At 35.7% G+C, this 24474-nt stretch overlaps 1 protein-coding gene across 2 annotated transcripts in view; it reads right to left on the bottom strand.

The window, feature by feature from the left end:
• Nucleotides 1–5442: 5442 nt before the first annotated feature.
• LOC145684634 (acid-sensing ion channel 1C-like) overlaps nucleotides 5443–24474 on the bottom strand; it is an 88217-nt gene continuing 69185 nt past the window's right edge. For both annotated transcript variants that reach the window (XM_081757024.1, XM_081757023.1), the window contains exons 9-11: nucleotides 21523–21611; nucleotides 8741–8841; nucleotides 5443–6185 (exon numbers count right to left, since the gene is read on the bottom strand). In XM_081757024.1, coding sequence (XP_081613150.1) covers nucleotides 6090–6185; nucleotides 8741–8841; nucleotides 21523–21611 — 286 coding nt within the window. In that variant the 3' untranslated portion in view covers nucleotides 5443–6089. The remainder of the gene's footprint in view (nucleotides 6186–8740; nucleotides 8842–21522; nucleotides 21612–24474) is intronic.

Below are 24474 nucleotides of genomic sequence, written 5' to 3'. Positions count from 1 at the left end.
ATCCTAAAGTGTACAAAGAATAATTATCAATTTTAAGTTAAAATAAATTACATTTAAATTTAAAATTTATGTGATTGCAATGTGAGTCTTGAGTCGTACTTTTTTTAAACCAATAATCTCACGTGTTGTGATAGGAAGAGGTGTAAAATTAAATGTAAGTGGGATACTTTGTTAATTAGGGGGAATTGGCGTCAGAGCTTTTGGGGGGATTGGTACCCCTGCCTAAGTGTATTTGAGACAGGAGATGTTCATGTAGGGTAACATTAAAGAAGAAATTGAGCTGTCTGAAGCCAGAGCGAACTACTTTTTTTTTTTTTTTTTCGTGATGTGAGAATTTTGCCCTTATGGAAACACCGACAACTTGACACAAAATGCTGTTAGTGGGAAATTTGCTTCACAGTACTTAGTTTGTTGTGGCATAAGATTCAGTGTTAAGTAATGGAATCGCAAATGATTTTAAACTCAGAAATTGGCGAAAATGTAGTTAGTGCACTCTGATTTCAGACAGGTCAAATAATAGCAATATCATTAAGTACGGTATAATTATTATTGTTTGTTTCCCTGTTTTACGTAGATAAGAAATAACAAAAGCAAAAAAGTTTTATATATTATTATTATTATTATTATTATTTTTTTTTTTTTTTTTTTTTGGCAACATTTCATGTTAAGTTGCCACTATTTCCATAAAGACTAAACTCCCCGAGCACGAAAATGTAGTTAGTTCGGTTTGTTTTCAGACAGACCAATTCGTAGACGTAAGCTGGAGCGCATTCGGAAAGAAAAACTTCATACTGAAAATCAAATACCAGTGAGTTTAAAGCGTAAAATTCTAAATTAATGTATACGGCTGTTTTGACATATGGGTTAGAGACTTGGACACTTACCAATTTAGACATTCACCGTTCCCAGATTACAAAACAGAGAATGCAGAGATATATGATAGGAATCATCCACAATAGTTTTTTTTTTTTATTTAACAACAACAATAATTTTTAAAGTCCAGATTGGAAACTTTCAACTTTACAATAATAAGTAATGAATGGCTTTCCTCATAATAAAATGTCTTGTTTAGTCGTGTCGATTGGTGTCATTCAGCTTGTTCTTATTCTGACCACAGCCAGTTTACATTTATTTGTTCTGTATGGTGATTTGGTGTTGAGTATGAGATGTTCATTTTTGAAGATAAAAATCCAGAGCGTCAATTCTACAAATTTTTCTACTGATTTCTGTGTCATAGTATGTTTTTTGCTGTTTGTAATTGATTAGGTTATTATTATTATTATTATTATTATTATTATTATTATTATTATTATTATTATTATTATTATTATTATTATTATTATTATTATTATTATTATTTAAATGAGTATATATTGGTTTCTAAGAACAACAGTATCAGATCCTGAAAGAAGACGTACTCGTGAAATTCTGAGTAGAGCGCACTAGACCGGAGCCAGAACTCTAAAACAGAAGGAAGAGAGATCATTGTGGGGGCTGACTTATCTTACATCCTTACATACGTATATACCAACAAACAACTAAAAGTTGCAAGGAATCCTAAGTTCTCGCAGGAAGTTTTAGCACCCTGACCATTTTTTGCCTTGGGGCACGAGTGCACTGACATACAAATAAAATAAAATAAAATAAAATAAAAATGGAATGTTTAACATTGCTACTTCAATTCTGCAACGTGTTATATGCATTTTGCAGTGAACAGTAGTGACGTAAATGAAGGCCCTTTGAACAAGATATTATGAAAAAATAAAAATAATTATATCATATTAAGGTACCGATATACAAAAATCCTGAATCGATCTGAACTTGGGAGCTTAAGCTCTTTCCCCCTTGTTGAAATTTTGTGTGCCAATAGCATTGCTTGCGTGGGTTTCCTTACTCTTGTCTTGCCTCCGATCGCACTTTTAATTTCATTACCACATATACTAAAGAGCATGATTGGGAACAATGAAACTACAACATTTCTTTGTTTTATATATATTGTCCGGGCGCAAAGGTAGATTTGAAATATAGCATAGATATGATTTGAGAGAAATGAATATTGTTGCCCACGAGACGAGACAAGAAATAAGATTTTCTCGTCTCGTCTCTCAAATTTTATTGAAGCTTGTTTCGTCTCGATTCTCGAATAATTCTCGTCTCAATTCACTAAAAGCTTTTGTCGTCTTGTCTTGATTTGTAAATTTATGTACAAAATTTATGCTCTGATTTTTTTGTTAATTTCATCAAGAAGCTATCAGAATCCTTCCGTTTCACGTAGGATGTGATATAACAACATGTAAACCATATTTATTATTTTAGTATAACGTGTAATGTCTTGTGTATCTTTAAACATTGATAAATATTCTTCATTGTGTTTCTACAATCACTTTATTGATTAATACTTTTTGTACTATGAATTGTGTAACACTAAAACAACGTTTGAGATATAAGATTTGGATGAACTAGTGTTATCCAAGAAACTTGGGAAATTTCTCGTCTCGTCTGGAATTTTGGAAAGGTTCTTCTCGTCTTCGAGACGGAACGAGAAATTTCTCATCTTGTGAGCAACACTGGACATCAGAAACGCCCGCAGTAATTTTTCCAAGCTGGGAAAGGAGGGGAAAACACCGACGCAAAGCGAAATCGCGAATATACACACCTTCATGCATCTATTATTGACGCCCATTGTATAACTTCATTAACTACCGTAAATATATTAAATAGTGTAATGGGTGAATAAGCAAATCTAATATGTTTTGACATGTATTTTGAAAAACTGAATCCTTTTCGAAAATCTGGGAGAGGGGCAATTGCCCTCCCTTGTCTCCCGCTGCGGGCACCTATATTAGACCTACAGCTTAACATGGGATCCGAACCACATAAGCTCCTACCGAGATTCGAACCCAGATCTCTCGCGACGAAGACGTATAGTGTTTGTCCGGAAAGTAGTAGGGCTGATTTTTTAAAGGCCAAAACGTGGTAAAGGATGAGTGATGGTGGGTCTTAGCTAGCAGCGTACCAGTCACCAGTCGTCTCCAATCCTTCACGGATGTAGATCGAGTTTAAGGTGAACCCCCTTCAAGGTGCCTTGTTATCTTCACAATGAATCATTTGTTAGAGCAGCGTTACGCGGTGAAGTTTTGCGTCAACCTGGGTAAAGCTGGAGTGAGACCCGTAACATGATCAAGACTGCTTACGGGAGTGATGCCATGGGTCAATCAAGTGTTTTTGAGTGGCACAAATTATTTCGGAATTAATTGATGTTGATCATCTTTTTCTGACTGCAAAGGAGTGGTTCACAGAGAATTTGTACCACCTGGTCAAACTGTGAATATTGCATTCTACGTGGAAGTACTTGAAATACTCAGAAAACGAATAAGCCGCGCTCGTCCAGCAATCGCTGGATCATAGAAGCGTCATCACAACAATGCGCCGAGCCACACCGCCTGTCTGTCATGGACTTTCCTGATCAAACATGGCATCACACAGCTTTCCCACTCATCCTACAGCCCAGATGTCGCTCTTGCAGACTTCTTCCTCTTTCCCCGACTGAGAAGAGTTATGAAATAACAGCACCACGGCTCAGACCAGGCCATTCAAGAGGTGGTAACGAAGGAGCTGAAGAGCATTCCAGTTCCTGCGTTCCAGGGAGCCTTCAGTGATTGGCAGAAGCGCTGGAAACGCTGTGTTGATGCAGAAGGGACATATTTTGAAAATTATTAATTCAATGTGCCAAAATTGTGAATATATATATAAAAAATAGTCCTACTACTTTCTGACTCTGTAAATATTAATCATATCAATGAGGAAATACTGTACAAAGGGTTAGACTAGTGATTTTAAAATTCGAACACTTTCATCTTCAAAGATTGGAACAACATATTTCTCCAATATTCATTACACGCACATTCGAACAAGATTATTATTGCTTCTGATTTTCCTGATTGGAGTCCGTTGCTTCTTCCATTCGAACAACTCCCCAATTGTCTTCTCGACATCGGGTGAACTTTGCACTGCCAACGTTGTCTGTCTGGTTTTCTCAGTAGTCAATCATCCAAAGTCATAGGTTACTATAGCATTGCTTGGTTTTGGGATCCCGTGGTAACAGAGCAGTTAGTATGTTGCTTTACAAAAAATACTGTTAATATTTTTTAAAAAAATTATGATTGGGGTTATCATCGTTCATCGTTATTTTAGCGTCAAATCATTACCATTTTAATATCATCCATATTTCCGAGGATAATTTAACCCTTTCAGGATTTTTGGTAACTTTTGTTACCATGGCGTAGTATCGTTTTTGATCGCTTATTTAAACCGGGTTTCTTTTATTAGTCAAGTCAAGGATAGACCAAAGAACACCTCAGATGCATTTTGGAACCGAATGGTCAACTTCGCTGCCCCAAGTGGTGGCGGAGGGGTGTGACTTTTAATTTTTTTTCTTAAGACAAATTTCAAAAAAAAAAAAAAAAAATTCACGCCATTAGTTTTCACTATATCAGATTGGAACTTTGCATTTGGATTGTGTGTACCTTTGGATATTTCTCATTTTTTTTTTTTTATGAGATCCCTACGTGAAACCGGGCCCGGGCCCGAGGGGTGATATTTTCAGAAAAAATTTCGTTTCTTTCCTATTTTTCCGGTTCAAGTATATGATATGGACATGTGAGTGGTACCGTTGGAAAGGGCTTATTATACTAAAGAAAACAGCGTTTGAATCATGACTCTAGATCAAATAGTAATGACGCAATACATTTATATATATATATATATATATATATATATATATATATATATATATATATATATATATATATATATATATATATATATATATATATATATGTGTGTGTGTGTGTGTGTGTGTGTGTGTGTGTGTTTGTATACAGATAAATTCAGACTTTCAACAATGTTTTCCGCCCTTTGTTTTCAAGATACAAGATTGAAATTTTGCACACGTATTATTAACATAACAATGTGTTTTCAGAAAAAAAAATCAGATCCCTACCTCAACCTAGGCCCGGGCCAGAGGGGCGCAAAAATTTCATTTTTTCTTTAGAAAAATCTTCCTTTTTCACCAATTTTCCCGTTTCTGGTGTATAATATGGACAAGCAGGTGGTACCGTTGGAAAATATTATCTATCCTGAGAGAGAGAGAGAGAGAGAGAGAGAGAGAGAGAGAGAGAAAAAGAGAGGTATGAACCATGATCCTACGATAAATAGTAAGGAAGCAGTTGTTTGAGGGACAGTCTAAAATTTACCTGAAAAGTGGAAATCCTAAAACGGTTAACAATGAATGAAAACCATAACATTTTCTAATAATTTGTTGCAATTTTATAATGTAGAAAAATTGTAAGGCTTAGGAGCACTATACAGCATAGAAACAAATTAAGGGTGCACCTTCTGATCATTCATCAATGACAACATATTTATAAGCTTGGCATATTGTTTTATTTGCAGAGGGTAGCTTAGACATCAAAATGACAATGTTATCTGTTTTTCACATAATGACTAATGAGCTTCACATAATGAGCTTCTTTTAACTCAATGCAAGGTTCAAGATGTAATTTAACATTTTCAAATAGAAACCGAATTGAATTCCTCAATAATAAGGGCTCGAAAATATTCAACATTTTGAATAAGATGTTCTGCACTTTAGATATTCTGCATGTTGAACACTTTTAAGAGGTTATTATTGAGGAATTCTATTCGCACCCACCCTGTATGTAATGCAAGAGCACGTTCTTACATCCTTCCTGAAAATTCTTGAAAGCATACGTAATTCGTGTATTTATATGTTGTATTTGTCAGTCATATCTTGAATTTTGTGTATATCTTATACAAAAGTCCTTTCTTTCACAAAACGTCTAAGCATTAAACCATCCAGCACATTCGGCACTTCAATATCTGGGGTTACACCTTCCCTGGGGTTACTCCTAAATTGCGACATACAATATGAAGGAGTAAATATAAATATAAATTTCAGTATTTTCAATTCAAAAACTTTCCTGTCCTACGGAAGATTTACGTAGAATAAATTATAGATCCGTTGATGTTTTACGAGCATTCCGTATTATGTTTCTCCACTTTATATTTTAGAAGTTGTTTGTTCCTGCTCGTCTTACATATGTGGGCAGTCGTCGACCTGGCGAAACTTTTTTCTTCTTCTCCATTTTTCTTTTGATGGATCCCTAAAACACATTAATAAAAAAATAAAACCTGAGATAAATGAAATAACTTCGTGCCATTACAAATATTTATAGTCAGCTTAATATCTTTTTAATTGATTGATGTATGGTCAGCAGATCCACTCATATTTACCATTATTTCTAGATAGGAACGGATCCAGGACGGACTTCTGGGGGTGGCGGTGGGTTGTAATACTGCTACTTAGAGCTACTTTTAAGAGCTCCAAACTCTGGGATGGGTTTTATTTATATATAAAATAAGAAAGTTTCCTCTTCTGGGAGGGGGTGATCGGAGCGCCCCTGTTTGTAAATTTCTAGACCGAAATTCTCCAGGTTTTAATCCAAATATCGAAAATCAAGACTTAAATAAACGTGGTTGAGAGTGGTTTTAAGACTCGATTACTCTTCCCTTAATTAATGTCTTTACTGAAAACACTACACTTAAAATGCCACATTGTAAACATTAACATTGCAACTTTGTAATCACTAGACGTTGTAAAACGTTTCAACATAAATATAGTTACAAGTAATCAATGTAAATATGTCTGTTAAATTACAATCCATCATAACAGAATAAATACAGTTGTTATTAAAATATAAACAATCATTATCGTTTTTATCATTTGATGGTTATATTGTTATTTTAAAAATAACCGTGTTTTATTGTTTTATATTTGATTCTAATTTTTCTCAGTTACAGCCACTGCTTCTGGGAAGACCAGTCGTCTTCACCTCAGCTGAACTTATAAATCTGTATTTCTACGCGATAGTTGCAAATTTGCATTTAATTAATTAATTTATTTATTTATAACCAACATACCATAGATATTTAAGAAACAGAAGATTGAATTCTGGGATTTTTAACCGTCCTGGTGAACAAAAAATTCTCTGGAACAACATATAGAATTTCTCGTTAATCCCGCCCAAACCGAGCAGTTGTGAACTCTACCTATACAATGCATTGAAAACCTAGAGAGCACGTGCTGCTATCTATTCATTATTAGTCCTCCTATTAACTCACCTTAAAAGAAAAGGGAATGGACAGATCTTTAAAAATATGACTAAACAATGGCATTACATTCACAATTGAGACATTGAGTGCGCAAGGCATTCAAGTCCAATTTTGGACATTTTGCAAATATTTCATATTTCTCTACGTGCAGCTCCTTCAGTACTTCAAAGATTAATGTCTGGACATTGTAAATAAGTCTTATAATGTAAAAGACAGTGCTCACTTTTCCATATATTTAAACGGAGCGAGAAAACGTAACATCTCTTTTTCCTTGTCCCCTAAACACTCCAATTATTCCAATAATGGTACGTCGAATTATAGCATGAAAGTCCATTTTATGCCATTTCAACGATAGCACAATATTTTAACCGAACAGCAAGCATGGTGTAGGAACTTCCAGTTGATCGAATGTAAATTTATGAAGTTTCTACACAATGCTTAAAAAAAAAAGTGTTCAAAACATTTTAAGTACCTTTGATTGAATTAAATACATTTTTTAAAAGTAATTTTAGGATCGAAGAAGGAAGATCTTAGTTTAATGCTCCACGATTCTACAGAATAACGGAAAATCACCTTAACAAAATAAAAAGATCTAAATTGAAACTAAATACATGGGATTACATAGTATTAAACACTCACACATGGATTACACTTCTTTAAATACCAGATTTTAAACAAACGAGCAATGAATATTGAAATCACCTTATTTCTTATTAAATAAAATGTAATGCAGGACGGAGAAAAGAATCAGCTTACCCCCTCCCACCAAAATGACATTTATATTATAATCTAATCTAATCACACTTTGTGACAAATAATATGTTTAAGCGATGAGTTTGGTCACATTGCCGAGTGAGCTTGGCTGCAGTGTACTCTGCAGATAATGCTCACTGTTAGATTTGTTGTGGTCTAGGAAGTGCTTCGTGATTATTCAAAGGTTTCTTTTCTGTGACAGTTGAAAATTGCAATGACACATACGTAGAAGAGAACAACAGAACAACGTGTAAAAACGTTTCAACTGTTTTGAAAACGTAATGAAGATGCAACCAAAGAGAAGAAGATTTTCGTGCCAACTTCCCTGATGCGTACAGTTGTGATATTGAAAGAAACATAAAATAACAGGAGGCGTTGCAGATGCACCGAGGTCTGGACCACAAGAAGTTTTCGTACGGAAGAATACATACAGTTAGTTACCCAAACATTTTGTGAAAAAAAAATAATTGAAGGAGAGGTAAAAGTGAGGGGAACACAGGGAACGTCGTTCCTCCACTTCCAAATAATATCTATGACGTCGCTCCACTTCCTAAAAAAATACAATGGGCAAAGATAGGCACGAGGGACGGAGTGACCCAGCTTCTCAGATCCACTTTACCCCTGAATACAACTGAAACTGGTAACACAAAGTGTAACTGATCTTTGTAATTAAACTTCAATTTTTTGTATGGGGAGGTTGATTTTTACTCCACCCGGTTTATTAAGTTTAGTACTTAACTTAATGTTATAAAGAGCATAAATAATGTTAAGAAAAAGACAATAAACTACTTACCCAAATATAACTCTTGAAAAATGTAATGATAAAGATAGTGAACTCAATGAATGTTATTAGACTAGCTCCCATGAACACTCCCATTAGACCTCCTACATCACCTGAAAATTTAAAAAGAGAATAACCGTGTTCATAAAGAAATATAGGTAAAATATAAAATTTCAGTGAAATAGTTTATATGGCAGAGAAAAACAAATTTAAGAAATTAATGTTTCTTAAATTTATGAATGAAAGAGTATAAATGTTAGTTTTTAATCTTCTTGTTTTCTATAAAGGTAACTTCTTAATATTTAAATTTGTTTGTAATGTAGATTTCGGATATTGATTATTCCTCGTCCTCCGTTTCTTGGTAATAACATTCTTTTTATAGCAGCTCGTGGATGTAGTAGTATTCTTATTATTAGCATTGGGAAAATTAAAATATCATAATGTTAATCTATAATATACTGTTTGACAATTGTTAAGGTTTATTCTGTGCATCAGCCGAATTGACATTGAAAATTGCTTTCACATAAATCAGTCTGCTTATAGAGATATTGACATTGCAATGATGTGGGAATTCACTTCGGTCGACATACTGCATATTTTTGAGTAAAGGCACATTGTCACGCTACATGAATCTTGTCTCATTGGCACATTGTTACACGCTACAAGCTGTCATTTAAAAAAAAAAAATTGCAACCCCATCTTTCTATTTACTGTTTAGACGTCACAATTTCCTGAAAGCAAGAAAGCTACCTCCACCCATGCAGCACTTCACTCTAGTGGACAAACAATGAACCTCCTCATTAAAAACGTGTATTTTGCCACACTTTCCCTCCCTGTCCAAAAGAATCTGTTGTTTCGGAAGCGGCGAAACCTGTTTTTCCTTTATGTCAGCAGGAGAGCGATAGCAGGTAGCAAGCAAGACGACCTAGAAAGTTGCACATGGTTCAACTCCTTGCAAGATGGGAAAAAAATGTTGTATGATCCTTTCAAGACTATGTTTACATGGGGAAATATGGTAGAGTTTCAAGATTTTTTTTATGACAGCTACAAGATTCATGTAGCGTGACAACATGCCTTAAGACGAGAACTTAACAATGTATTCGCTCGCTGAATGCCATTTCTTGCCGGAAGTTTGGCAGTAGCGTGCTGTGCTCTCTTTGGTTCTCATTAAACTCAATTCAGCTGCCGTCTAATATAGTTACTCAACTCAATAAAATTTATGTTAGAAACTTATAATAACAATAGGAGCCCATAAGTGCTACTGTTAAAAGGGAAAGCATGCTTTGTACTGAAGGCGAAATTGTTTCTACGACCTTATTAACATGTAAGTCTTGAATTCCACGAATACCAAAGGAAATCAAAATACACTTTACTCCCGGTTATCCGCGGAATTGGGTGGTTCAGTAACCGCGGATAAGTGAATTCCGCGAATAATTTGCAAAATGTCCGAAAAAAGAAACAAATCAACACTAAAATACTTTTGAACATTTATTTCTTTATAGTTGGGACTAGAGGTCCTACGTATACAATTGTGACTTAATAAGTAGTAGTTTTCTATACTTAGGCTAAAAGTTTGGGTGGGGTGCTGACTGCCACGGGTGCTGACTGCCACAGCCAATTATTGGTGCTGATTGCCACGACTGGCACTGATTGCCAATATCAAGGTGCTGATTGCCACGATGGCGTGCTGACTGCCACGAGCCTGAGAGAAAGTTGCTAGACGTAACATTACCGGACGCCAAGAAGCATGAAAGAAACTAGATTATCCTTAGGACCGTGTTGTTCAGACCAACACCTAACAAAGGTAAACAGGTCTCTGTATGTACACTCATGTCCAAAATTATTGTCACATGATTATAAATATGTTGTTCTAGTAATATAATTTGATAACGAATTCACCCGGTATTTCTTATAATGTTAGTATGTGTATAATCGGCAAAGACAAGTATGTGGTAAATTTCATGTCAAAAGAGCAGTAAATAAGAACAATAAAACGAAAATACAATTTTCTTGTCCATTTAGTTACATTTTATTTTGCTCATTATGATTTTCGTATTTATAATTCTTTTCCTATGAAATTTATCACAAATATAAATTTTCTGATTATACACATAATATAAGTATTAAAAGTACTCTGCAAAATTATCAAATTATATTCTTACAAGAAGACAGTTATAGATATGCGACAATAATTTTGAACATGAGTGTACTTTCAGTTTTGTCAGGGAGCGGTGCGTACAAAATTGGTACGATTTATGTATTCTCACTTGAACTCCCTATGTCAGCATGAACAGTGTACAGCTGCGCAAATTGTTTCGAGCAGCTCTTGAAAGTTCCATCAAAAAAGCACTACTGGCTGTCCCTCACAAGGGAAGTTCAGGATAAAGCACTCGCCTGCAGAGATACTAAGCATGCCATTTAAAGTCCCAATTCATGCTGATTACAACAAGCTAATAAAATTCCTGTACGGTTGAGAACGGTTTGAGATATTCAACTTGGAAGTTTATATGAGAAAATGAGGATATACGCATTTACATTGGCGTCTCTAGCATGTAAAATTTGGGGGGACATCAAAGGAAATTATCTAACTGCTAGTATCTCAGCGGAATTTTAGATTATGTCACTCAAATATTGGGGGGGCGCGTCCCCCCGTCCCCCCGCCAGAGACGCCCATGCGCATTTATACGAGTTAAGTACAACATAATTAGTAACGAATATTGACATACGAATTGAAAGCTATCGGAAGTAACAGAAAAAAAAAAGTGTTTCGCAATAACTAACGGGTTTGTTAAATACAATTAGTCATTACATTGTTCACAATAATCATAGGTTAGAGATGAAAATTGATCACTGTTGTTCTTCTGTTTTATGAAGAAATGACGCAGGCAAAATACTCCCTTGCACCATGAACATTTTATATGTGCAATTGTGTTGCATCCGTCAAGCGAACAGTTCGCAGAACCAAAGCAAAAAGCAAATTCGACAAGTGATTCAAAAGTTATAGGCCTATAATTTGTTCGTAACCTGCCTTGCAGAACGCAAACTGAAACAATCCAATGCAGGGTTGAATTCAGGGGGTAGCCCGGGGGGAATCTCCCCCCCCGAAGAAAGTTTATTCCCCCCCGGAGAAACTCAAAAAATTTCAGTCACAAAATGTAGAAATTACTTCACCCAATTATTTGCTTTTCTTTCCGTGCACGTGCAGACGAAATCCGATCTCTCAATATACATATAAATGACGCAGACCCATTCTACACAAATATTAAACAAGTAACATCTAAGATAGGATACCAAAGAGTGAATAAAACTTGTATTTCTTAACGCTATGACCGAGTTTGGCAGAACATGAAATTGTTAACTGTTGAAGAAAGTTTTGTATTTTAGTAGGTACTATACTCTCGCCCTATATTGTATATTAGTAGGTAGCACTAGCACAGATTGAGATAGGAAAGGAAAGATAGAGAAGATCTTTCGATCATTCTATATAATCTCTGATGTCAGCAGACTTCAGTTCTTGAAAATGTACAGTTCTTGCATTATCTGAAATAGAGCGCCTAAATCCCATTTCTCGCATCGGAAGTAACAGACGTAATGTGTTTTACAATTGTTAAAGTAAACACACTTTTCTTTAATTAAAAAAAAGTCAGTTAAAGGGTGAGATTCGGAGGGCGTCATTTAGAGGGATCAGGGAGGAACAGTTATCCTTCCTGGGTTAGAGATTTATATAGAATTTATCAACATAATGGTAGTATATATTTCTAAGTGAAAGATTGCTATTGAAGGTGATGAAGATCCTGCTCAATGCCGTGCCATGTGGGAGAGGCAAGCGGGGCGACGGCCCCGGGCGCCGAAGCAAGTGCGATGTGGTCATGTGCACATATATAAAATGAAAGGAAAAAAGTAATGAAAAGTGCTCAAAATCAAGGAAAAGCAGGGTTTACTTTTTAAAATGTTCTTACCTTTCGCGGCTGGTCCGTCGACCTCACTCATATATACGGGGGTGCCTTCGTATACACTCGCGCCAAGCGCTGATTTTCCACGACACGGCACTAATCCTACTAAAGATTTCGTAAACTAAACTATTGATGTGTATGCAGTGAAGAAACCAAGGCTAATATGCTTGATTTAGAATCAGAAGTGTGAGAAAGAATGATAACTTTTTGTTAAGATATTCCTATGTATGTTTGTTTTAGGACAAAAAATATTTGAGTTAATTTAAATCTTTTTAAAAACTTCTACATTAGTAACAAACAGTAACTACTGAATGTAGGAAATAATAACAAAAATAGCTACTGTAAATAGCAGTTAAAGTTTAGTCTAAAATATTTTTGCCAGTCTTTATTTAATGTTCTAGATAAAATTAAAGGACTGTTTTTTTCAATTGTAATCTCACATAGAATATTTATCAGCAATTAATCTTACAAGGTACATTCGCGAAGCGTCCCCTCGGGATTCATGTAAAACTGATTTAAATGCAAAGTTCTCCATGGCCTAATGTGTATTGTACTAATTTTAGCAGCCCATATGGGTAATTTGCATATTTATGATCCTTCATATACCCGGAATTCAATCACACACTACTATAACGCTCGGTCACAAAATTGCTTTTAGTTTCTTTAGATATAACTGAACATGAATGTGGGCATATGGAAAACAAATAGGATCAAGTACTGCTTCTCTGGCTCGTGTTATCCACACCGGCTGCCATCTTGGATCCGCAATATTGAGTTCAACTTTCGGTTTTTCAAATCGGAATTGGTGCATGTGATACATCAAATTGATATAAAATTTTCTCGGAAATTCATTGGTGTAGTGAGTTTTACGGTAGCTTGTACCATTTGCGAGATATTACATGTTAAATCCCTCTAGGCACTTCACGAATAGACATTATAGAGTAATGTGAGTTACGCTTACGTTTTTGATGTTGACAAATCAAAACAATTTCTAACTGGAAAATACTGTAGGTATAAACAAACTCTCTACAACATTGATGTCATAATCTTACAACATTTCTGTGAGTAATTGTTATTACTTCCATGTTATTCTACGAAGAAGGAAGTATTGTATTACGAACATTATGCCTAATGTAAATCTAGATGCGACCAGATTTCGGCGAAGATCTAACATATCCTATTTACGTCTGTGTGTCTGTATGTATGTACGTTCAGAAGTCATTTCGTCAACAATGAATCACGTAAAAGATCACATATTCATACGAGGCCCTGCACAACTTTTTAATGGTTGAATTTGTTAAGTACCTCACATTTAACATGAAATATCTTGCAAATGGTACAAGCTACCGTAAATCTCAACACACCAATGAATTTCCGAGAAAATTTTGTATGAATTTGATGAATCACATACACCTATTCCCATTTGAAAAACCGAAAGTTGAATCCAATATGACGGTCGGTGTGGAAAAAACCTGTCAGAGAAGCAGTACTTGATCCAATTTGTTTTGCATATGCCCACATTTATATTCAGTTACATCTAAAGAAACTAAAAGCAATTTTGTGACCAAGCGTTATAGTAGTGTATGAATTCCGGATACATGAAGGCCCATAAATATGCAAATTACCCGTATGGGCCGCTAAAATTAGTACAATATACTTTGGGTCGCGGAAAACTTTGCATTTAAATCAATTTTAGACGAATCCCGAGGGGACACTTCGCGAATGTACCTTGTCAATATTAGGTAAGATGTGCATGTGGATGGAATTGTTAAATATGCTGCTTTCTTGCAAAAATACATAAAAACAACCCTCCCCCCGAGGAGTTGACATTCCCCCCCGGGTGAAAATGTCTGAATTCAACACTGATCCAATGTATCGCGGTGATTGGAAGTGATTCGTATGGACACGAACTTTATTTGATTGTTTCGTTGGTACATTATAACGTCCGGATGAAGAAGTTTCATACTATGTACAAATCTCCTGCCATAATCTTTGATTGATCGGAATCAAAACACATCAAATGGTTGCACAAATCGTGTGCAATTCTTTGGTATCTTCTCAACCATTAGGTCTTTGCCATCCGTCATGCAACTTGTAATGGACAATTTGTCTGTGAATGGACCCCAGTGATCAAGCAATAGCAAGTTCAAACCACCAGGCTTCGCCATGGGTGAGAATACTTAACGCATTGTAACGTGCATCCACTCATTTTCTGATATAAATTTCCAAGCTGAATATCTCGAACAGTTCTCAACGTACAGGAGTTTTATTACCTGTTGTAATCAGCATGAATTGGTCCTTCAAATGACATGCTTATTTCTCTGCAGGCGAGTGCTTCTCCCAAACTTCCCTTGTCAGCTGGCTTCAGACCATCATATCCATTTAATAATACAATAAAACAATTAATATAAACAATGAAATGTGCGAATTGTACATACAACAGAAAAGACAATCCCTTTATAAACATCCAAGTGTTTGTCGTTCCACTTAGTGAGCAACTTTGTAACTTATAGGATGCCACATAGATTTGCTGTGATGATTGCTAAATTAATTAATAATCATAAATTTAGTATGAGGGATTAATTCCTCTCTTTCCAAATACAGTTTCTCCCATTCTCGTGGCAGTCAGCACGCCGTCGTGTTAGTCAGCACCTTCATATTTGCAATCAGCGACAGTCGTGGCAGTCAGCACCCGTGGCAATCAGCACCTATCCAAAGTTTGTTGGCTTACCTTTCCACACAAAAGGAACAAAAATTGGTCAACAATTTTTGCTTTTTTGCGTTAAAACACTCTTTTTGATTTGTGATTGAAGTGTTTTTTTAACGTTTTGTCACAAAGTTTTTATATCATCGCAAAGAAAAAGAAGAAAAACAAAGAAATGGAAGATTGTGGATAATCGAGGGTTTACAGTATCGATGTATTCTGAATTCAGAAGTACGAAAGAGATAAGAAATAAAATCTATAGTTCTATTAACTCTTTGAAGCAGGGCGGAACTTAATTATACCACCTTTTAGATAACATTTTATTAACACCGTGCTGGAAAGAGTTAAATGTTCAGCAATTTAAATAACTAAACAGGAACAGTAGAAGATTTAATATAAACATTATTTATACTTACTTATCCACTCGAGTACTGTTTCCGGGTGTTGAATAACTATCTTGTACGGATCGTTCGACAAGTAGAGCAATTCCGCGAATAATTTGCAAAATGTCCGAAAAAAGAAACAAATCAACACTAAAATACTTTTGAACATTTATTTCTTTATAGTTGGGACTAGAGGTCCTACGTATACAATTGTGACTTAATAAGTAGTAGTTTTCTATACTTAGGCTAAAAGTTTGGGTGGGGTGCTGACTGCCACGGGTGCTGACTGCCACAGCCAATTATTGGTGCTGATTGCCACGACTGGCACTGATTGCCAATATCAAGGTGCTGATTGCCACGATGGCGTGCTGACTGCCACGAGCCTGAGAGAAAGTTGCTAGACGTAACATTACCGGACGCCAAGAAGCATGAAAGAAACTAGATTATCCTTAGGACCGTGTTGTTCAGACCAACACCTAACAAAGGTAAACAGGTCTCTGTATGTACACTCATGTCCAAAATTATTGTCACATGATTATAAATATGTTGTTCTAGTAATATAATTTGATAACGAATTCACCCGGTATTTCTTATAATGTTAGTATGTGTATAATCGGCAAAGACAAGTATGTGGTAAATTTCATGTCAAAAGAGCAGTAAATAAGAACAATAAAACGAAAATACAATTTTCTTGTCCATTTAGTTACATTTTATTTTGCTCATTATGATTTTCGTATTTATAATTCTTTTCCTATGAAATTTATCACAAATATAAATTTTCTGATTATACACATAATATAAGTATTAAAAGTACTCTGCAAAATTATCAAATTATATTCTTACAAGAAGACAGTTATAGATATGCGACAATAATTTTGAACATGAGTGTACTTTCAGTTTTGTCAGGGAGCGGTGCGTACAAAATTGGTACGATTTATGTATTCTCACTTGAACTCCCTATGTCAGCATGAACAGTGTACAGCTGCGCAAATTGTTTCGAGCAGCTCTTGAAAGTTCCATCAAAAAAGCACTACTGGCTGTCCCTCACAAGGGAAGTTCAGGATAAAGCACTCGCCTGCAGAGATACTAAGCATGCCATTTAAAGTCCCAATTCATGCTGATTACAACAAGCTAATAAAATTCCTGTACGGTTGAGAACGGTTTGAGATATTCAACTTGGAAGTTTATATGAGAAAATGAGGATATACGCATTTACATTGGCGTCTCTAGCATGTAAAATTTGGGGGGACATCAAAGGAAATTATCTAACTGCTAGTATCTCAGCGGAATTTTAGATTATGTCACTCAAATATTGGGGGGGCGCGTCCCCCCGTCCCCCCGCCAGAGACGCCCATGCGCATTTATACGAGTTAAGTACAACATAATTAGTAACGAATATTGACATACGAATTGAAAGCTATCGGAAGTAACAGAAAAAAAAAAGTGTTTCGCAATAACTAACGGGTTTGTTAAATACAATTAGTCATTACATTGTTCACAATAATCATAGGTTAGAGATGAAAATTGATCACTGTTGTTCTTCTGTTTTATGAAGAAATGACGCAGGCAAAATACTCCCTTGCACCATGAACATTTTATATGTGCAATTGTGTTGCATCCGTCAAGCGAACAGTTCGCAGAACCAAAGCAAAAAGCAAATTCGACAAGTGATTCAAAAGTTATAGGCCTATAATTTGTTCGTAACCTGCCTTGCAGAACGCAAACTGAAACAATCCAATGCAGGGTTGAATTCAGGGGGTAGCCCGGGGGGAATCTCCCCCCCCGAAGAAAGTTTATTCCCCCCCGGAGAAACTCAAAAAATTTCAGTCACAAAATGTAGAAATTACTTCACCCAATTATTTGCTTTTCTTTCCGTGCACGTGCAGACGAAATCCGATCTCTCAATATACATATAAATGACGCAGACCCATTCTACACAAATATTAAACAAGTAACATCTAAGATAGGATACCAAAGAGTGAATAAAACTTGTATTTCTTAACGCTATGACCGAGTTTGGCAGAACATGAAATTGTTAACTGTTGAAGAAAGTTTTGTATTTTAGTAGGTACTATACTCTCGCCCTATATTGTATATTAGTAGGTAGCACTAGCACAGATTGAGATAGGAAAGGAAAGATAGAGAAGATCTTTCGATCATTCTATATAATCTCTGATGTCAGCAGACTTCAGTTCTTGAAAATGTACAGTTCTTGCATTATCTGAAATAGAGCGCCTAAATCCCATTTCTCGCATCGGAAGTAACAGACGTAATGTGTTTTACAATTGTTAAAGTAAACACACTTTTCTTTAATTAAAAAAAAGTCAGTTAAAGGGTGAGATTCGGAGGGCGTCATTTAGAGGGATCAGGGAGGAACAGTTATCCTTCCTGGGTTAGAGATTTATATAGAATTTATCAACATAATGGTAGTATATATTTCTAAGTGAAAGATTGCTATTGAAGGTGATGAAGATCCTGCTCAATGCCGTGCCATGTGGGAGAGGCAAGCGGGGCGACGGCCCCGGGCGCCGAAGCAAGTGCGATGTGGTCATGTGCACATATATAAAATGAAAGGAAAAAAGTAATGAAAAGTGCTCAAAATCAAGGAAAAGCAGGGTTTACTTTTTAAAATGTTCTTACCTTTCGCGGCTGGTCCGTCGACCTCACTCATATATACGGGGGTGCCTTCGTATACACTCGCGCCAAGCGCTGATTTTCCACGACACGGCACTAATCCTACTAAAGATTTCGTAAACTAAACTATTGATGTGTATGCAGTGAAGAAACCAAGGCTAATATGCTTGATTTAGAATCAGAAGTGTGAGAAAGAATGATAACTTTTTGTTAAGATATTCCTATGTATGTTTGTTTTAGGACAAAAAATATTTGAGTTAATTTAAATCTTTTTAAAAACTTCTACATTAGTAACAAACAGTAACTACTGAATGTAGGAAATAATAACAAAAATAGCTACTGTAAATAGCAGTTAAAGTTTAGTCTAAAATATTTTTGCCAGTCTTTATTTAATGTTCTAGATAAAATTAAAGGACTGTTTTTTTCAATTGTAATCTCACATAGAATATTTATCAGCAATTAATCTTACAAGGTACATTCGCGAAGCGTCCCCTCGGGATTCATGTAAAACTGATTTAAATGCAAAGTTCTCCATGGCCTAATGTGTATTGTACTAATTTTAGCAGCCCATATGGGTAATTTGCATATTTATGATCCTTCATATACCCGGAATTCAATCACACACTACTATAACGCTCGGTCACAAAATTGCTTTTAGTTTCTTTAGATATAACTGAACATGAATGTGGGCATATGGAAAACAAATAGGATCAAGTACTGCTTCTCTGGCTCGTGTTATCCACACCGGCTGCCATCTTGGATCCGCAATATTGAGTTCAACTTTCGGTTTTTCAAATCGGAATTGGTGCATGTGATACATCAAATTGATATAAAATTTTCTCGGAAATTCATTGGTGTAGTGAGTTTTACGGTAGCTTGTACCATTTGCGAGATATTACATGTTAAATCCCTCTAGGCACTTCACGAATAGACATTATAGAGTAATGTGAGTTACGCTTACGTTTTTGATGTTGACAAATCAAAACAATTTCTAACTGGAAAATACTGTAGGTATAAACAAACTCTCTACAACATTGATGTCATAATCTTACAACATTTCTGTGAGTAATTGTTATTACTTCCATGTTATTCTACGAAGAAGGAAGTATTGTATTACGAACATTATGCCTAATGTAAATCTAGATGCGACCAGATTTCGGCGAAGATCTAACATATCCTATTTACGTCTGTGTGTCTGTATGTATGTACGTTCAGAAGTCATTTCGTCAACAATGAATCACGTAAAAGATCACATATTCATACGAGGCCCTGCACAACTTTTTAATGGTTGAATTTGTTAAGTACCTCACATTTAACATGAAATATCTTGCAAATGGTACAAGCTACCGTAAATCTCAACACACCAATGAATTTCCGAGAAAATTTTGTATGAATTTGATGAATCACATACACCTATTCCCATTTGAAAAACCGAAAGTTGAATCCAATATGACGGTCGGTGTGGAAAAAACCTGTCAGAGAAGCAGTACTTGATCCAATTTGTTTTGCATATGCCCACATTTATATTCAGTTACATCTAAAGAAACTAAAAGCAATTTTGTGACCAAGCGTTATAGTAGTGTATGAATTCCGGATACATGAAGGCCCATAAATATGCAAATTACCCGTATGGGCCGCTAAAATTAGTACAATATACTTTGGGTCGCGGAAAACTTTGCATTTAAATCAATTTTAGACGAATCCCGAGGGGACACTTCGCGAATGTACCTTGTCAATATTAGGTAAGATGTGCATGTGGATGGAATTGTTAAATATGCTGCTTTCTTGCAAAAATACATAAAAACAACCCTCCCCCCGAGGAGTTGACATTCCCCCCCGGGTGAAAATGTCTGAATTCAACACTGATCCAATGTATCGCGGTGATTGGAAGTGATTCGTATGGACACGAACTTTATTTGATTGTTTCGTTGGTACATTATAACGTCCGGATGAAGAAGTTTCATACTATGTACAAATCTCCTGCCATAATCTTTGATTGATCGGAATCAAAACACATCAAATGGTTGCACAAATCGTGTGCAATTCTTTGGTATCTTCTCAACCATTAGGTCTTTGCCATCCGTCATGCAACTTGTAATGGACAATTTGTCTGTGAATGGACCCCAGTGATCAAGCAATAGCAAGTTCAAACCACCAGGCTTCGCCATGGGTGAGAATACTTAACGCATTGTAACGTGCATCCACTCATTTTCTGATATAAATTTCCAAGCTGAATATCTCGAACAGTTCTCAACGTACAGGAGTTTTATTACCTGTTGTAATCAGCATGAATTGGTCCTTCAAATGACATGCTTATTTCTCTGCAGGCGAGTGCTTCTCCCAAACTTCCCTTGTCAGCTGGCTTCAGACCATCATATCCATTTAATAATACAATAAAACAATTAATATAAACAATGAAATGTGCGAATTGTACATACAACAGAAAAGACAATCCCTTTATAAACATCCAAGTGTTTGTCGTTCCACTTAGTGAGCAACTTTGTAACTTATAGGATGCCACATAGATTTGCTGTGATGATTGCTAAATTAATTAATAATCATAAATTTAGTATGAGGGATTAATTCCTCTCTTTCCAAATACAGTTTCTCCCATTCTCGTGGCAGTCAGCACGCCGTCGTGTTAGTCAGCACCTTCATATTTGCAATCAGCGACAGTCGTGGCAGTCAGCACCCGTGGCAATCAGCACCTATCCAAAGTTTGTTGGCTTACCTTTCCACACAAAAGGAACAAAAATTGGTCAACAATTTTTGCTTTTTTGCGTTAAAACACTCTTTTTGATTTGTGATTGAAGTGTTTTTTTAACGTTTTGTCACAAAGTTTTTATATCATCGCAAAGAAAAAGAAGAAAAACAAAGAAATGGAAGATTGTGGATAATCGAGGGTTTACAGTATCGATGTATTCTGAATTCAGAAGTACGAAAGAGATAAGAAATAAAATCTATAGTTCTATTAACTCTTTGAAGCAGGGCGGAACTTAATTATACCACCTTTTAGATAACATTTTATTAACACCGTGCTGGAAAGAGTTAAATGTTCAGCAATTTAAATAACTAAACAGGAACAGTAGAAGATTTAATATAAACATTATTTATACTTACTTATCCACTCGAGTACTGTTTCCGGGTGTTGAATAACTATCTTGTACGGATCGTTCGACAAGTAGAGCAACAGACAAGAAACAGTAGATCTGAAAACAATAATAAATAAATGAACAATTTAAAAAATCAAATAAATGAAAATTCATTAACAAATCTGGTCTCATTGGGATGTAATATATAGATAAACTGTATATAATAGGATATTACATATAGATATAATACAGTGTTAAATTTGTGAAACTTCTGCAATCCGCTATTTAAATCATTCTCTGGATTTAAAACTTAGTTTTATATATCATCAGTAGTATTTTTTCCTAAACTCCATTGTGTGTGAAGCGCCCAAAAAGGAAAGTTAACACCATTGTAACAGAATACTACTGTACTATATGCTATTTGAGGGAGGGGTAATAGTGAGGGGGAAGGCGGGGAGACGCCGTTCCTCCACTTTCAGATAATAGCTACGGCGTCCCCCACTTCCTAAAAATTTACAATGGGCAAAGATGGTGACATCATACGCCCCCCTACCTTCTCCATTTCTACCCCTCGCGGATCATGAGTTCCATAATTGAATATTTAAAATAGCGTCTATTGTTAAATAAAACATTAGGTCATCGTCTGAATGTACGGTGATGATAATGACAAAAGAACGTAAGGCTAAGACACAGTGTAAAAGAATAAGGAATCAGATCATTCGTAAATGCAGACTTGCCAAGGAGGAGTGAATAAGACAATGTGAATAAATAGAAAAGGCTACAAACAGAGGAAGAGTAGATGTGGGTTATAAGTAGGTTAAGATGAACTTCAAACCACTGAGACCAAAGACAAATGCACTAAAACATAAAGAAAGAAGATCCATTACTGGAGCTGAAGATAAAGTGAAAACGCGCAAGAAGTATTTGAAAAGGCTTCTATGGAAGCGACAATTAGAAGAATTAGGAAAATGAAGGAAGTAGAAGAAGAACCAAGAGAAGATTTTATTCTCAGAGCCTACGATGACGACAAAGCATTTCAAGACGTAAAGCGTGTAAGAGCTCCAGGTATAGATTAAATAGCACAGAAATCTTACAAAGTGCGAGACCGAAAGTTCTGAATAGTTTGTATAAATTAATTAATAACATTTATGAACAAGGGCAGGTGCCTACAGATTTTGAAATCAGCAAGATAGTGGCAATCCCCAAAAAAAAAAAAAAAAAAAAAAAATCTGTAGTTGCTGATAAATACGAGAATCGCAGAACGACAAACTTTCTTATGCACGCTTCAAAAATCTTGACAAATATACTCTATACAAGATTGGAATCCAAGATAGAAGAAGTACTAGCAGATGACCAATTTGGATTCAGAAAGTAAACAAGAACGAGGGGAGCAGGGCCGTGCCATGGGAGGGGCGAGAGGGGCGACGGTCCCGGGCGCCGAAGCAAGGGGACAAAAAATTAGGGAGAAAAAAGAAAAAAATATAGGAAAAATTGTTTGGAACATATGTATGGGGGCTCCGTCGTATACTCTCGCCCCGGGCGCTGATTTTCCACGGCACGATCCAGGAGGAGAGCAACATTACATTAAAATGATTACTAGAAGAAAGAATTTGTGTGGGTAGAGAAACTTACGTAGCAACTGTGGACCTGGAAAAAGGGTTTGATAATGTAAAATGAAACAAAATGTTTAAAATTCTGAATGAAGCAGAAGTAAACTATAAAGAGGTAAGAATAATATAAAACCTGAACAAAGAACACGAAGCAGAAATTCAGAAAGGAGGAAACTGTAACCTAAACAATGTTTATAATCTGAAATAATTTCGTGTTGCATAAATCATAACAACAGTATTTTTGGCTATACGAAAACTTTCAAGCAATACATTGCTGCTATAACAGACTGATGCGAGAATCACCAAAACAGGTGACATCATAAACTTACACTTGATGGTGTCACCTGTTGATAAAAGTTTATATAGTTCTTGAGGAATTCACTCCAGGCTTCATTGTGGTGACTAACCTTATATTGTGTAATGACTTCCGTATCTTTAAATGTTAATAAATGTTCCTCTTTATGCTCATGTAATCACTTTATCAATTTATAGTTTTTATACTATGAATCATGTAACACTAACTGTTTGTGTTCTAGGGCTTGGGTGAATTAGTCCATGAGACTCATGAAATTTCTTGCGTTATGAATTTCGACTCGAAAGCGATGCGAAAATGGTCATATTTCTCATCGAGAATTTAAAAATGCAGTTTTCGAGTCTTGTATTTTAAAAAGTACTTCTTGTCTCGTTTTCGAGACGAGACGAGAAATTCTTCTGTCCTTGGGAATACTAAATGTATTTCACGATTAAGGGTGATTCAGACGAGCAGCAGAAGTTTTATCAACTAAGAGAGTATCGTAAGATAAATTTACCTAGGCATATGTACTGTGTAGACAATTTCTCTATATTATACAAAACTTATTGAAAACTGGATTGATCGCACTTTCATTATCTGGAATTACTTGCTTTGAAGTTCTAGGACTTGGGTGAATTAGTCCATGAGACTCATGAAATTTCTTGCGTTATGAATTTCGACTCGAAAACGATGCGAAAATGGTCATATTTCTCATCGAGAATTTAAAAATGCAGTTTTCGAGTCTTGTATTTTAAAAAGTACTTCTTGTCTCGTTTTCGAGACGAGACGAGAAATTCTTCTGTCCTTGGCAATACTAAATGTATTTCACGATTAAGGGTGATTCAGACGAGCAGCAGAAGTTTTATCAACTAAGAGAGTATCGTAAGATAAATTTACCTAGGCATATGTACTGTGTAGACAATTTCTCTATATTATACAAAACTTATTGAAAACTGGATTGATCGCACTTTCATTATCTGGAATTACTTGCTTTGAAGTTCTAGGACTTGGGTGAATTAGTCCATGAGACTCATGAAATTTCTTGCGTTATGAATTTCGACTCGAAAACGATGCGAAA

The sequence above is a fragment of the Thermobia domestica genome, chromosome 5, assembly GCF_964235325.1.
Source record: "Thermobia domestica chromosome 5, izTheDome1.hap1.1, whole genome shotgun sequence".
NCBI classification, from domain to species: domain Eukaryota; kingdom Metazoa; phylum Arthropoda; class Insecta; order Zygentoma; family Lepismatidae; genus Thermobia; species Thermobia domestica.
Note: the sequence above shows the minus strand (reverse complement) of the source record. Positions and strands in the feature narration are given on the sequence as shown.